We start from the raw sequence: 16853 nt of genomic DNA, 5'->3' as shown, positions 1-16853 counted from the left end.
GGGGTTTGTGTTTTTTTTTATTTGTTAAATGTCTTTTCAAGTCAGTTTGTGAGTAATTCGACTGCTGCTTACTCAATACAGTGTTCTAGATGGTCGAACGTGTAGCAAAGACCTGTACGTGTACGTGTAGATATTGCGTCAACCTTGACTCACTTTTTTCTCCAATGTTCCAAATGCATTCGTTGTTTTGCTACCACCAAGACTGCAGATCTTGGCAAACGCGTGACGTAAAAACTAGATTTGATGACGTTACCCGTACACGTTCCCGTACAAATCCTGAAAAGTGCTGATCTAGATCTCACGAAAGACTATTTTGAATGTTCTCTGAGGTTGTTATTTTTTTTTGTTTTTGTGGGGTGGGGGGGGGGGGGGGTTCTTATTTATGATATTTTCGTACTTGTTTTCTTTTTCCGCGCGCGGATATTTTCTCTGTCTGAGTATGAATGTTGATGTTTTGTTCCAGTAAAAGTGTTTAAGAAAATATCTATCTATAGCCATGTATTTCTATTTCAGACTGTGGATATGGACCCCCAGGCGGCTTTCCTGCTAATCTTTCAGGTGACTCTGTTACAAATGCGCGTGATTTGCAGGCTTCCCCACACACTGCGATAAATGACACAGTTTGGGGGGTGACATTTCAGTGGAAAGTGCCAATAGATGGTAAGTGTATTTATTTATTTATCTATTTATTTATTAAGTTTGTTTGTTTGTTTGTTTGTTTGTTTGTTTGTTTGTTTGTTTGTTTGTTTGTTTGTTTGTTGTTGTTTGTTGTTCGTGTTTGTTGGTTTTTATGTTATTGATTGATTGATTGATTGATTGATTGATTGATTGATTGATTGATTGATTGATTGATTGATTGATTGATTGATGTATGTAGAAAGAACTGTAATAATGCCTACAATGATATGTTTGCGTTAATCATGTCACATGTAAACAGAAAATAAATCGTTTTACTAGTTTATAGAACAAGGAAATTGACACCCAAATATTTCTTCAAGCAAAAAATCCGCGTTTGTTGCGAGAAAAGGGCGACCATTTATGTACATGTATCAGTCCGCAAAGAAAGAAGAATTTAACATGTACAACAAATCATTGCAACATTTTTATTTAGTGAGAGGGAAGAGAAGGGTGCCTAGGAGGCGAAGGGGAATGCAAAAGATAATGTTTAATGTACAATTTCAATGCCTCGAACAAAGCCATCCATTGTATGGGAAACCTTTTTCTTTAAATCTGTTTAAAGACTCACTGTACAATTTCAATGTCTCGAACAAAGCCATTAATTGTATATAAAAAAAATAAAAACTCTTTAACAAAAACTCTTGTTTTCAATCTATTTCAGGAATCAGTCGTCAGCATTTAAAAGGGTTTTACCTAGAAATGGATACAGTTGGAAGCGGGGCGGCCTCCTGTGATATCTTCGACGTTAAAGAGCTTGGCATGGCGGATAATTTGGTAAGTTGCGCTTTTCTTGCTCTGTTCCTTCGTGTTTCTTCTTAGCACATTCATCCATCCTTTCTTTATTTGTGTCCTCCTTTCTGCGTTGTTTTTCTCCTTGTCTACCGCTCGTTTCTTTTTCATTTTGTTCTTCTTGTATGCAGTGAAACCCCCTTTTAAGACCCCCCGATTAAAGACTCCCTCCCTTTTAAGACCTTGCTTTTTCAGACTTTGTGTTCATAACCTCTGTAAATGTCCCCCCATTTTAAGACTCCCTCCTTTTTAAGACCTGATTTTCTCAGATTTGTCGAGGCCTTAAAAGGGGGGGGGGGGTCACTGTTTGCAGGTATTCACTACTGTTGTCAAAGAAATATCACCAGTACACTTTTATGGTCAGGACTGATTTACTCATGGCTGTTCGAAACGTGTACCGCTGAATGTTTTAAAATGCGACAAGGTTGAAGTGGCTTTGATTTGCGTTGTTATGTTTGTGGTCATATCATTTTTACATTTAGTCAAGTTTTTTTAATACTTGATTTGTTGGCTGAACTGAATGGATATGATTTTTTGGTGCAATTTATATGTTGGTATACACACGTCTGGTACCGATTTCTCAGACTTGTGAAGGTCTTAAACCGGAAGTTCCACTTTATTTTTTATTGTTTTGTGATTGGGACGGGAGAGCGGGGGGCGGAGGGGGAAAAGGGGCTATAACTACCAGGCAGTGTTTTCGCTGCCTTTACTGATACACTTGTATAACACTCTACAATTTTTGTCCTTAGAATGTACGCTTTTCAACTACGTGTGTCTTTGACGACGGCGAGACATATCGCATTCTTCTGTTGAGCCTTCCTTCTCCAACCCGTAAGGAATATATAGCAGGGCTACAGCGCAGGACAGTTGTCAGTATTCCCAAAAGACAGAGTGAGATATGTTTGCGATATTCTATGTCATATTCACCTATTACCTAAGTACTGCTTATAAAATAAGCTATTTATATATGTCGTGCCGAATTCACGTGATTGCCGATTCCGCGTAATGGGCAAAATTTTTGCCCATTTCGCGTAATCGGCAAAACGCTGCCCAATACGTGAAATCGGCAGCGTTTGGCCGAAATCGCGTAAAGGCTTCTAAAATTTGCCCATTTTGAGAAATCGGCAGCCACTTTTTGGTTTTAAAGTTCTCAAATGCCTGAGATATCATCACACTTTGACAACTAGATACTCCAATGGATACATATCGCAATAATCGATAAGTTATGGCAAGTTATTCCAGAAAGTGTAGTTTTTGTGCATTTCCGGAGTTATGCTCGACACAGACCAAAATAGACCATACAAAACATAGTAGCGAGGTAAAGCAATGTTAATGCAATGTTCTGGTGACACAAAAAGTAACAGACTAGCTGTCGCTTTTGCGAAATGGGCAAATTTTAGAAGCCTTTCCGCATTTTCGGCAAAACGCTGCCGATTTCACGTAATGGGCAGCGTTTTGCCGATTACGCGAAATGGGCAAAAATGTTGCCGATTCCGCGAATTCGGCAATTCCGTGAATTCGGCACGACGTATATATATACAGCAAACATTAGTTGAACAGTTAAAACAAACAAACAAGATAAGTTGGCTACCCAAATTTTCGGCCAAAGACCTTCCTCAGGGGCGTGTAATGCACGCAGACAACGATAGCTAGGTTACGAAATCGCATGGGTTGCACAGCAATATATATACCTGTATATACTCATTTTGTCCTCGACTCTCGTCACCTTGATCTTGAGAAAGCAACCTCCTTACAAGATATATTTAAGTTCTTTCGATTGTCTTTTTATATTTAGTCAAGTTTTGACTAAATATTTTAACATCGAGGGGGAATCGAAACGAGGGTCGTGGTGTATGTGCGTGCGTGTGTGCGTGTGTGCGTGCGTGCGTGTGTGTGTGTGTGTGTGTGTGTGTGTAGAGCGATTCAGACTAAACTACTGGACCGATCTTTATGAAATTTGACATGAGAGTTCCTGGGTATGAAATCCCCGAACGGTTTTTTTTCATTTTTTTGATAAATGTCTTTGATGACGTCATATCCGGCTTTTCGTGAAAGTTGAGGCGGCACTGTCACGCCCTCATTTTTCAACCAAATTGGTTGACATTTTGGTCAAGTAATCTTCGACGAAGCCCGGGGTTCGGTATTGCATTTCAGCTTGGTGGCTTAAAAATTAATTAATGACTTTGGTCATTAAAAATCGGAAAATTGTAAAAAAAAATAAAAATTTATAAAACGATCCAAATTTACGTTTATCTTATTCTCCATCATTTGCTGATTCCAAAAACATATAAATATGTTATATTCGGATTAAAAACAAGCTCTGAAAATTAAATATATAAAAATTATTATCAAAATTAAATTTTCCAAATCAATTTAAAAACACTTTCATCTTATTCCTTGTCGGTTCCTGATTCCAAAAACATATAGATATGATATGTTTGGATTAAAAACACGCTCAGAAAGTTAAAACAAAGAGAGGTACAGAAAAGCGTGCTATCCTTCTTAGCGCAACTACTACCCCGCTCTTCTTGTCAATTTCACTGCCTTTGCCATGAGCGGTGGACTGACGATGCTACGAGTATACGGTCTTGCTGAAAAATGACAGCTACTTGACTAAATATTGTATTTTCGCCTTACGCGACTTGTTTTTTAATTATGTCTGTCCACCTCAAAAACCATGAGGTCGACGTAGTTATAAATGTTTTGTTAAACTTTTGTCTCTGATAAACCTAAAACAACCTTTCTTTGGTTTTGATGATTTAATATATACTCATTATGACTTAATTTAATAAAATAAAATGATTTGGAAAGAAAAGACAAATGTATTACAATGTTAAGATTCAAGATGTTAAAAGAAGAAAGCATAGGTGTGATGTTGTCCATTGTTTTGAATTCTGCCTCTCCCACAGATCCTAAAGTTGACCCTGACAAATGGACTACTTGGGTGCTGGTACAAACACACGAATCCAAGATTGAAGTGAAATTTGGCTTCCCAGGGAACAATTCTTCAGCGAAATTTAACCGCTATTTAGTCCAGCTGGTGATACCAGGAACGCCTAAGAAACTTGTGCAAGAAAAAAATGTCGACAGTGCGGTAAGTATATTTGGCCAATATTGAAAATTCACATTTTATATTTATGTTGTTATGCTATTCTATGTTGTGCTGTGCTTGCTTTGTTTGTTTTACCACCCTCTCTCTCATAATCTTTCCCTCTCTGTCTGTGTCTCTGTCTGTCTGTCTGTCTAGTCTGTCTGCTAGACTCTCTGTCTAGTATCTAAGTCTAGTCTCTCTCGCTCTCTCTCTCTCTCTCTCTCTCTCTCTCTCGCTCTCTCTCTCTCTCTCGTTCTCTCTCCCCTCTCTCTCTCTCTCTCGCTCTCTCTTTTTATCTCTTTCTCTCTCTCTCGTTCTCTCTCTCCATCTCTCTCTCTTTCTCTCTCTCTCCCTCTCTCTCTCTCTCTCTCGCTCTCTCTCTTTATCTCTCTCTCTCTCCCTCTCTCTCTCTCTCCCTCTCTCTCTCTCTCTCTCTCTTTCTCTCGCTCTCTCTCTTTATCTCTTTCTCTCGCTCTCTCTCTTTATCTCTTTCTCTCGCTCTCTCTCTCTTTATCTCTTTATCTCTTTCTCTCGCTCTCTCTTCCTCACTACCTCACGAGTGAGTAATAGCCGATAGTCATTCGTCTTTTTCTTCTAAAAAAAACCTCTCTTTTTTACCAGTCGTGTCAGTAAAAAACAGAATGTACAGAATGGGCAGTCACAGCTATTGCAAGCTGCTACAGTAATTCAGGAAAAGAATCTTTCTCTCCACACAAAGTAGTGGTGCTCATGATTTGTGGCTATAGTGTATGCGTGAAAGGATGCTCATATTCACTGTAAAAGCCTATCTGATCTGTCGGGCGAAAAACTTGATCGCGTACGCAGGTACTTGGTGCATGATTACCTGGAACACAGGTGAATGATCTTATCTAATTAAAGGCACTTCTGACTGGAACACTGCAGTTTGATTGCTCACGGTTATTATTTAACTCGTTGTTACAAACGTGTCGTCTGGAACACAATGTACCGCAAATAATACTGCAACGTTATCATTAAATTAGGTTCGATTTTTGCTTATTTCAGAGCAGTCCATGGACATTTGGAGTGGTCAATTTTACTCATGTACAAAACGGAACGTACATCGTGCAAGTAAGTTTTCGCAATAAAATAATTCTAAATAGTATTGCCATCTTATTCATGCACTTTATGACACTTGTTTAATTTAATCGCAATTATGCTATCATATGCATTTGATGAATTGCATGACGGATTCATATGAACCCATATGATTTGGACAGATATTTCATTCAGCCAAGAACGAAATAGTGCCGACTGTTGGCTTTTGGTACCTTTCGAGCCGGGGTGTGCGAGATTTTGAGGCTGCATGTTCTTTCGGGAGGGTCACAAATTAATTCTGTAAGTACTCTGTTCTAAAATCAGATCACGCCAAAAAGGTATTCGCAGCAGGTGCGGATCCAGGGGGATTTCCGAGGTTTCCAGACTAGCCACAAAAAAACAAAGAAAAACTGATGGCTCAGATTGCACCAGATTGCTCCATTTTCCTTGATTTTTATAAAAAAAAATATCCCGGGGGCAAATGCCCCTTGACCCCCCTAGGAGCACACATTTGTCTTCTATGTGACGGTTTTGGAACGTAGTTGGGTAATTTGTTGGCTCAGCTTGAAGCAGATCGGTTAATTGTTCTTGTTTTGATCCAAATTTGTCTTCTTAAATTTACCTTTTGGAAGTAGTAAAAGGGAAGTTTCTTGGCTCAGATTGCACCCGATTGCTCCATTCTACATGTTTTTATCAAAATTTACCATTGGGAAGGGGGGGCATGCCCCCTGAACCCCCCTAGGAGGTTCGAACGCTTCGTGCCCTCAACTAAACGCTTCGTGCCCTCAACTAAACGCTCCGCGTCGTCGAATTGTCCCTAAAAGAAATTTGGAACACCCCCACCCCCCCCCCCCCCCCCCCCCTTAAAAATTATGTGATCCGCCCCTGTGCAGGCTAGATTTACCACAATCTTAACCCTTTCTCTGCCTTCCCAAAGAAAAAAAGAAAAGAAAACAAGTCGCGTAAGGCGAAAATACAACATTTAGTCAAGTAGCTGTCGAACTCACAGAATGAAACTGAACGCAATGCCATTTTTCAGCAAGACCGTATACTCGTAGCATCGTCAGTCCACCGCTCATGGCAAAGGCAGTGAAATTGACAAGAAGAGCGGGGTAGTAGTTGCGCTAAGAAGGATAGCACGCTTTTCTGTACCTCTCTTTGTTTTAACTTTCTGAGCGTGTTTTTAATCCAAACATATCATATCTATATGTTTTTGGAATCAGGAACCGACAAGGAATAAGATGAAAGTGTTTTTAAATTGATTTCGACAATTTAATTTTGATAATAATTTTTATATATTTAATTTTCAGAGCTTGTTTTTAATCCGAATATAACATATGTATATGTTTTTGGAATCAGAAAATGATGGAGAATAAGATGAACGTAAATTTGGATCGTTTTATAAATTTTTATTTTTTTTTACAATTTTCCGATTTTTAATGACCAAAGTCATTAATTAATTTTTAAGCCACCAAACTGAAATGCAATACCGAAGTCCGGGCTTCGTCGAAGATTACTTGACCAAAATTTCAACCAATTTGGTTGAAAAATGAGAGCGTGACAGTGCCGCCTCAACTTTCACGAAAAGCCGGATATGACGTCATCAAAGACATTTATCAAAAAAATGAAAAAAACGTTCGGGGATATCAATCCCAGGAACTCTCATGTAAAATTTCATAAAGATCGGTCCAGTAGTTTGGTCTGAATCGCTCTACACACACACACAGACAGACAGACAGACAGACAGACAGACAGACAGACAGACAGACAGACAGACACACACACATACACCACGACCCTCGTCTCGATTCCCCCCTCTACGTTAAAATATTTAGTCAAAACTTGACTAAATATAAAAAGAGGAAAAAAACGTTCTCTGCCTGTAGGACGTCAGCTGACATCCTGGGTAACTTGCTTTAACGGGCAACAAACTATTAAATAAACAACAACAGAAGAAGAACAAGTCGCGTAAGGCGAAAATACAACATTTAGTCAAGTAGCTGTCGAACTCACAGAATGAAACTGAACGCAATGCCATTTTTCAGCAAGACCGTATACTCGTAGCATCGTCAGTCCACCGCTCATGGCAAAGGCAGTGAAATTGACAAGAAGAGCGGGGTAGTAGTTGCGCTAAGAAGGATAGCACGCTTTTCTGTACCTCTCTTTGTTTTAACTTTCTGAGCGTGTTTTTAATCCAAACATATCATATCTATATGTTTTTGGAATCAGGAACCGACAAGGAATAAGATGAAAGTGTTTTTAAATTGATTTCGACAATTTAATTTTGATAATAATTTTTATATATTTAATTTTCAGAGCTTGTTTTTCCAAATATAACATATTTATATGTTTTTGGAATCAGAAAATGATGGAGAATAAGATGAACGTAAATTTGGATCGTTTTATAAATTTTTATTTTTTTCATTTTCAGATTTTTAATGACCAAAGTCATTAATTAATTTTTAAGCCACCAAGTTGAAATGCAATACCGAAGTCCGGGCTTCGTCGAAGATTACTTGACCAAAATTTCAACCAATTTGGTTGAAAAATGAGGGCGTGACAGTGCCGCCTCAACTTTCACGAAAAGCCGGATATGACGTCATCAAAGACATTTATCAAAAAAATGAAAAAAAACCGTTCGGGGATTTCATACCCAGGAACTCTCATGTCAAATTTCATAAAGATCGGTCCAGTAGTTTAGTCTGAATCGCTCTACACACACACACACAGACAGACAGACACACACACACACACGCACAGACAGACACACACACACACATACACCACGACCCTCGTCTCGATTCCCCCTCGATGTTAAAACATTTAGTCAAAACTTGACTAAATGTAAAAAGCAACAACGAACAAACAATGTCCGTGTGTATGGTGCATTTATCAAGAGCACACTGTAAGTTGTCTGTTTGGGTAAATACAGGTAATTGTTTGTGTTCAAATATTTCCTGTCAGCGAACAGGTAAAGATTTCGTAGTCAAAGACAGTTTGGGCCTGCTGGTAGCTCAGTAAGTAGATCATTTGACTTGTGATCCTTGAGTTACGGATTCGAATCCAGACCGGAACGGACACGGGTCAACTTTATGTGCAGACTCAGATTCGGTATCCATGTCCAACACCCCACGTCACGACAGTAGCACGTTAAAGACCTTGGGCACTTCTGCCAAAAGTGCAGGTGGCTGAATACACCAAAACACGCACATACACGGGTTGCACGACTTTTAGTACTGCTAGCACTGGGAGGAAGCGAATTTCATGGCAATGGGATAATAAAGTAATGAAAAAGGTTCCACCGCAATAAACCCACTTAGTTATAATCTATTAAGAAAAAATAAAATCCAAAACAAATCAGCCTCATTTAGAATGCTAAAAATGTACTCCTTGAATAATACCTTAACATGTCCTGCACAGTAACATTAATTTGTGAGAGTATATCTTTGATATCAACGCCCTTGGTTGACCATGTGTTAAGGTTTAGGGTGATTTATTGAAGGACTATAACTGGTGCGAGTATACTATTATAAGATGTTTGATGGGTTGTTGACAGACCAGCTTTTTTGTCGTCCGAGGGGGAGCATATCGTCTTTTGTTTCATATTTATTGACCAAGGCCGAAGGCCGCGGTCAATAAATATGAAACAAAAGTCGATATGCCCCCCGAGGACCGACAAAAAAAGCTGGTCTGACAACAAACCACCAAACATCGTTTTTGTCATCATTTTAGTAGTGAGAAAATAAGATAACAATCAACACAGGGAGCCATGCTTTGAAACACGGGATCCGTGCTGATAACCACACGAGTTCCGTGCGGATAACCACTGGCAATCAAAGCTGGCGTGTGAAAGCAACTTTCTGTATTTTTGAGTTCATAAAATGTTGGGATGAATATGTCAGGTTTCAGGATGCACAGTTCGGTTTGTTCATCTCGGTATTCCACTCCCTCGGCTTTCAGTTGTGAGTATTAAGCTTAGTAATCGAATGTGGAAGCTACGTTGGGTCAAAGGTCACAGAAGATTTGCGTCGTGCAGCGAAGGAAATAAAAGAATCGCGATCTTGTTTCCGACTCAGTAGCCTACCTCTTTGTTTTTCATTAGACCTGTCAATCTGCTTGCTCGGCTTTGTGAGATGTTTGCATATATTGTTGCTATTTTCTTTGCTTTTATCATTATTTCTTATTTGTGCTTCGTTTATCGATACGTCTTGTGCACGGGTCAAAATGTGTGTGTCAGGGGTCAATTGGTTTGACTTGATACACGCACTCCATGACTTTGTAAGAAGACATAACATATCGGTAGGTTTCATTTGTTTGTGATGAATTTATTGAAGTAGTTGGTTTTTTTTGTTTACTTTTACCAGTTTGCCAGTTGGTTTTTGGAACTTTGCAAAGCAGTGTCGTGTCGTCTGTTTAGGTCTGGGGAAACGCCAATGAAAAGAGCCGAAGAATCCTCGAGCGTTTCTATTGGGTTTGCTTTTGATTATCCATGTAATAGGGCTTCCTGCAACTATGGTAACCGGGGATTTATTCCCCGGGGAACATGAGATTTATTTCCCAGGTGCTTGTGAATGAAAACTCGTGAAAATGATGACAATGTGTATTATTTCACCTCTTCTTTCAGGTGGAACCAAAAGACACTCACTTGAACAAGGATCCCTGCCAGTGCTATAAAATAACCAACAATGTTCTTAAAACGTGTGGAACTTGTACGACAACAATAACTGAACCATTTAGTTTCACAAGTAAGTTCTTATTTTATCGCTTATAATTTGTTCAGATTAATCCGTAAATATACTTAAATCCACGCGTGATGACGATCACCAGAGTTGTCATCCCTAGGCAGAAACAACTGCTACAGTTTTGAAGGGTTGGAACACACACACACACACACACACACACACACACACACACACACACACACACACACACACACATACCCCCCCACACACACACACACACACACATGCACACGCACACATGGGATTGGGATTGCCAACGCTAACCTGCACTGGAAAAAAAATGTGTCAACTAGGGTAATTTTTTTATTAGAAGGTCACAGTGGGCAAGGGGTGCAACAAGTGTTTAGGGGGAAAACACTACAACAAATTAGATTATTATATTGCAAATTCATCAAATTATCAATTGCAAACGAAAAAACAGCAAAGTCAATGCAGACATTTAAAAACATTAATCGGTATACAACGTACTACTACAATAAGTCCTTGAAACTGTTATCAGGAATATGTCTCAAATGTAATCCTCAATTCTGGAAATGTTTCCTAAAATGTCAGAGGTAAATATGCAGATTGCCTTAATTAGCCAACCGCTCGTGGTATACATGAGCTCTGGAGGAGGGGAGGGGCGGGGCGGGGCTGATATACACATTATCTGTACATGAGATATGTACAATGTGAACCACAAATCTTATGCTGATTGAATGATTGATTCTTGACGTTTCAGGTCCTTTGAACTCAGTCGGGACGGACACACATTTTTCTATTACTACAACGCCAGGAACCCCTCAAATTACTACAACGCCTGGAATCCCTCAAATTACTACAACGCCTGGAACCCCTCAAACTTCAGGGAAAGCGACAGAAAACAGTACTTATTTTCAAGATACGGAAGATACTAATGTAACAGTTCGGGCAAACACGGGAGGTGGGCAGCTTTCTACTGCAGTGGATACCGGTCAATTTGTTCCTGCTGTCGTTGTAGCATTTATGTTGTTGGGGGTCATTCTTGCTGGATTCTGTTGGTGGAAACGACGTAAAGCTACAAATCAAGCCCGTAAGTACATTCATTGATGCACGCACACAGAAACACGCACAATACATTTCAAAGTATGACACATCTGGGAATGTTCACATGGCTTTGATACTCATATGCTTTACCGCGGCGAGATTTGCTGAGCTAAATTCCACTCGGACGTATGGGGTTCTGAGTATTGTTTCAGTGCGGCAATGAAGCCAATTATACTGCACCTGGACTTTTTTTTAGCTTCGGAAATGACAGGGGCATGGTTAGTATGTGCTAAAGCTGGGACTTCAATAAGCTCCAAATATCGGAAGCTGACTTTAAATATGTTGGTGGTGGTGGTTGTGTCTCAACTTAGATCTCTATGCATTTACCGACGCTCTTTGTTGCTTTACCTATTAGGTTACACGTGACTTTCAGTTGTCGTTGAAGGTGCTGCTGCTATTGCTACTGCTGCTACTGCTCTTTTGCTGTTTGTTTGTTTTTCAACTTTGACATCTACAGCTGTGTGAACTTTCTGAAGTACCCAACGGCCTTGCCTTTCTGATTACAGGCCCCGACTTTGACCCCGATGAGAAGAGTGCACCTGAGCCCAGCGAGGAGTCTTTCAAGCAGGATGTGTTCTTTTCACCTTCACTGATCAGTGGAAGTAAGAAAGAGAGAAAGGGTGTATTTGGAAGGCTTACGTTGGGGCGTGGGATTGGGAGTGGGCATGTGAGCTGCTTTGTGTGGACAAATCGTAGACGAATGATGCTAAAATCTATCATGCAGAGACTGAAAAAGTACAAGCACTAAAGTTAGTAACAGATTCAGTAACTTAATGTTTATTGGATTTTGATATTTGTGTGTGTGTTTGTGTGTGTGTTTGTGTGTGTGTGTGTGCGTGTGTGTTTGTGTGTGTATGTGTGTGTGTGTGTTTATGTGTGCGTGTGTGTGCGACGGTGCGTGTGTATGTGTGTTTGTGTGTGTGTGTGTTTGTGTGTGTGTGTGTATGTGTGTGTGTGTGTGTGTGTGTGTGTGTGTGTGTGTGTGTGTGTGTGGTTTACATTAGGGTAAGGATATGGCTGATGTTGTTATGCGTACAAAGCCGTTGCCAGACATCCCCCATCCCACCCAATACACCAACAAAGTCTAACATACTGACAGTGGCGCATTTTAATGGCCCTCAGGCAGGGTCTTCTCCATGATTCAGTTAATTTGTCGTTTTACAGTGCTGAAAACAGAACCACTCGTAACCAGAAAGAAAGTTCTCCTGCTGGCCTCAGAGGACCACGAGTACTTCAGCCAGGCCCTGAACAACTTCTCCACTTTCCTCACGCTCCACTGCCAGTGTGACGTCATGTGTACATCGGAACGGCTGGCTGACGTACGCAAGACGGATAACAGTTATATCTGGCTGTCTGGCAAGATTGACCAAGCCGACTTTGTCATCATCATCGCCTCTGAAGTATGTTTTTTTGTTCCGTTTTTGAGATTTTTTTCTTTCTTTTACAGACAGACAGACAAACTGACACACAGACACACAGGCAGGCAGGCAGGCAGAGAGAGAATCACTGTCGTGTAACACTCAATTATAAAAAACAAAAGTGCCATACATATTTAGAAATCGTTTTTCCCTTTATGGCCGCACGAATTCGCAGAAAAAAATCATTGGTCATGAAGGAACAAAATATGATTGCCGTGAAGAGATAGCGTAGGGAAAATCCGACAGCATATATGCGTAGCAATGAGCGCTTCTGGGGTGATAACGCGAGACAACTCCTGTGATCTTGCCGCGAGGTGGCGCCTGTTACCAGCCGAAAGAAAGAAGGGGCATAACCTCACCAGAACCGACCATTGTCTGTTTACCGTATAAAATGCACGACTTACACACGAACTGTTACCAAACCGATATGCTATTTGGGACAAATGCAAGTGGGTTTTTTTCCTTTCTCGTGTGATCTTGCCGCGAGGTGGCGCCATTTACCAGCCGAAAGAAAGAGGGAGCATAACCTCACCAGAACCGCCTATTGCAGATTTTCGAACTGACTTAAAGGTTACGGATTCGGGGAGAAAGGGCATGAGTTATGGACAATCACAACAACTGAGATATAGAGATTAGTCACATTTTGCTTGTACCGTCCTGTGATATTTCGAGACTCGATATCTATTTACATGATATAAGCGGAGACACTGTCATCACGCTCACTCTCTATCGATGCCAGAAAAAGTTCACGCACATGAGGACCGTTGTAAAAGATACGCAGCGGTTTGTGTATGTGTAACTGCAAAGAAATTAATTTAGGTTTTATTTCCATCTTCAGGCAGCGTTTCAGCTCTATCAAGCCTACCAGAAAGGTCTGGTGTACAAGTCAGCCGATCTTGGGCCCGAAGGAGACCTCTTCACTCTAGGGATCCAGGACATCTGTGGCAGGATCACCAGGAGTGCAGATGTTTCAAAAATGATCATGGTCCACTTTGAACACACTGCGACAGAGTTTCTTCTTCCCATCCCTGCACTACCTCCCTGGTTTTACTGTCTGCCGAACCGCTTGACGTCTTTCCTGCTCCACATCCATGGCTTGGTCGGAAGCACCATGAATCTTTCAAAGGTGAGATAGAATATTCAGAATGTATCATTCCGCAAGAAACACGCTATGTTTTGCATGAACTATCTCGAGAGGTTAAAGTGCCAATTTGAATACAATGATCCCCAGAAGGCAATATCATGTCTTGATCGAAACATGACCAGATACGATACTTTCATGTATTCTATATAAATGTACACTGTAAATCATTTAAATGTTGCCGTTTTAATACCTGTTTCCTTTTCGAAAGTTCAGTGAAGTAGAGAATATATGTATGTGTTTTTTTCCACAGCCAGTTTGGCTCTTTGTCTAAACAGAAAGCAAAGTGCATGTTTAACCTCTTACACACAGAGACTTGAAGAGAATGATTGACATTTGCAAGACTTAAAAGTGTTTTTAACGTGCAGTAAATTTCAAATACAATGTGAATGACGAATGAATGAATGACCAGTACGCACTATGAAGCTCAAAGGTGCATGCTTACTTTTTTCAGGTGAATCTGCCACTACAAGGCAACGTAGATGAGCTGAACGGTGGACAAGAATGGCTGAGCGCTGTGGAAGAATGTAAGGCTTTTGAACGTGCTAACCCAAGATGGTTTGCAGAGACATTTGGCAGACCCTACGTTAGAACCAACAAAGAACACACTCAAAACGCACGAATCTCTGGGGACAGCGGGTTTGGTAGTCATCTACGCCAGCTATCGAACGAGGTCAATCGAGAGCTTCAATCTGAAAATGGGTTTACCCGAAGCGGCTCTATTACCAAGAGTGAGTTTATCCCGCCTTCAGTGCACGATAACGACAGCATCTACACCGTGCCCTACTCTATCTGCACGGCATCAGAACGACCGCTTGAAATAGACGAAGGCTGCGCAGTTAGTGACCAGTTCCGAATGATAAATGAGCACTACGCACAAGATCGCAAACAGGAACAACAGCAGCAACGGCAGGCAGCAGAGCCCATTCCTGAAGAACTGAGATCTGCCGTCAGTGATCAGAGTGAAAATCCGTTTGCCCAGCAGAACCTTTCGTACCCCAACGCACTTCCCACTGCTCAAGAATGTGGCCCCGTAGAAGTGTTTGGTTATGACAGAAATGGTGACTGTGTGAGCGTGTCATCTGCTCAAAGTGTTTAATGTGATTTTGTATCAATCACTATTTTGTTCACCCTGGGATGTTTCTTCCTTATGTCACTGATGGATACGAACCGTCACCAAGTGTAAATAGTTACTGCAGTATCCGACGAAACACGGATTACAAACCGGCCTCGCGTCCAATGTGAGGTTTATGTTCCATCCTGTTTCAAGAAATCATATAACTGTGATTCTGATCCAGGAAGAATGAAAATGTGTGGATTTTTACCAGGAGAAAGTATACACAAACAGTGCCCAGTTTTAGGCCGTGTGAAGGCTGAATCGATGTTTTGACACCAAGTCCTTGATTGTCAAAATAGAACTGTTTAAATGCTTTGCAACTAGATTGTACAAATAGAACATTTCAAATGCTTTGCAACTAGATTGTACAAAAAGAACATTTCAAATGCTTTGCAACTAGATTGTACAAATAGAACATTTCAAATGCTTTGCAAATAGATTGTACAAATAGAACATTTCAAATACTTTGCAACTAGATTGTACAAATAGAACATTTCAAATGCTTTTCAAATAGATTGTACAAATAGAACATTTCAAATGCTTTGCAAATAGATTGTACAAATAGAACATTTCAAATGCTTTGCAACGTATCAAGGGAGGAAGCAGACATTTGGTATACACATATTTGTTGCTATTTTGTATATATGACTGTTTTATTCACTTAATTGTCTGATTAACCGGATTGTGCTGGGAAGTTACTAACTTTTACAATTAGTTTTCATTTGTGGCATATCTCTTTAACTTTTTTCTTCAGACCGTAAGAAAACATATCGGTTGTTTTGTGACCAACAGGTTTGATACTTCAAACTGATTGGAGGAGATGGAACATTTAATGTATGTCATTCCTTAAATGTAAGTAATAGCTAGGCCTATATATTTTACAGATACCATACGCACGAAAACCCCTTTAATGTCAAGAATTAGAGGTGGAGTACTATAACAACGACAGTTGTATTTGTTGACTGTGATTTTCATGCATGTTTTGAACGTTCCCCATTCATAGATATACTGGAGAAGAAGAACAATTTACAAATTATGTTGTGACTGTGATCTGGCATTCAACTGAATCAGCGAATTGTGATTGTGGAGTTTTTGTCTCTAAATTAAATAAAGTTCTACCTGTAAAATATTGTACATTTTTATTAGTATTCATAAAATAAGTGGTTATAAGATATGCATCATTGAGCTCTGAAGCAAATATAATGTTTATATTTTTTGCCGAGATGATATATATTTTTAGAAAATAAATAGTTTTGAAAAACAAACAAATTTGAATTTGCCTTTACAATGACACACAAGTCTGAATTTGGTCTACTGCTAACCTGTACTGTTCAAATACTGTACACACTTCCAGTGTTTATTATTTAAAGTTGGGATTCAGTGTGTGTGTGTGTGTGTGTGTGTGTGTGTGTGTGTGTGTGTGTGTGTGTGTGTGTGTGTGTGTGTGTGTGTGTGTGTGTGTGGATGAGCGCGCGTGCGTGCGTGCGTGCGTGCGTGCGCGCCTGTGTGTGTGTGTGTGTGTGTGTGTGTTAGATAAAGAATAAATGAAAAAAAGGAAGATTGACTGAGGAAAATTTTGTTATAGCTGACAAAACGAAACATTCACAAGAACCTCGATCTGATGATCTTTAAAAGTGGACGAACAAGTAACAGACACACGATACTATAAATATATATTTTGGATTGTTCAAGTGCCAAATAAACCTGTACGAACACCATGAAATATCTGGTAAAAAAAAAGTGCAGAATGAAAACA

The 16853-nt window shown here is 40.0% G+C and overlaps 1 protein-coding gene across 1 annotated transcript; it reads left to right on the top strand.

Annotated features, from left to right (window-relative positions):
* Positions 1–590: 590 nt before the first annotated feature.
* On the top strand, positions 591–16366 carry LOC138959294 (uncharacterized; the record flags this gene model as incomplete). Its single annotated transcript, XM_070330707.1, is given in 10 exon segments — positions 591–660; positions 1340–1452; positions 2217–2358; positions 4377–4561; positions 10239–10359; positions 11078–11407; positions 11928–12023; positions 12586–12821; positions 13678–13965; positions 14435–16366. Coding segments are annotated over 10 exon segments (2226 nt in total), but the record flags the coding sequence as incomplete, so codon positions are not given.
* Between the last annotated feature and the right edge of the window lie 487 nt (positions 16367–16853).

Source organism: Littorina saxatilis, linkage group LG2 (genome assembly GCF_037325665.1).
Source record: "Littorina saxatilis isolate snail1 linkage group LG2, US_GU_Lsax_2.0, whole genome shotgun sequence".
Classification (NCBI taxonomy): domain Eukaryota; kingdom Metazoa; phylum Mollusca; class Gastropoda; order Littorinimorpha; family Littorinidae; genus Littorina; species Littorina saxatilis.
The sequence above is the reverse complement of the archived record's forward strand: the minus strand, read 5'-3'. Positions and strand labels throughout refer to the sequence as shown.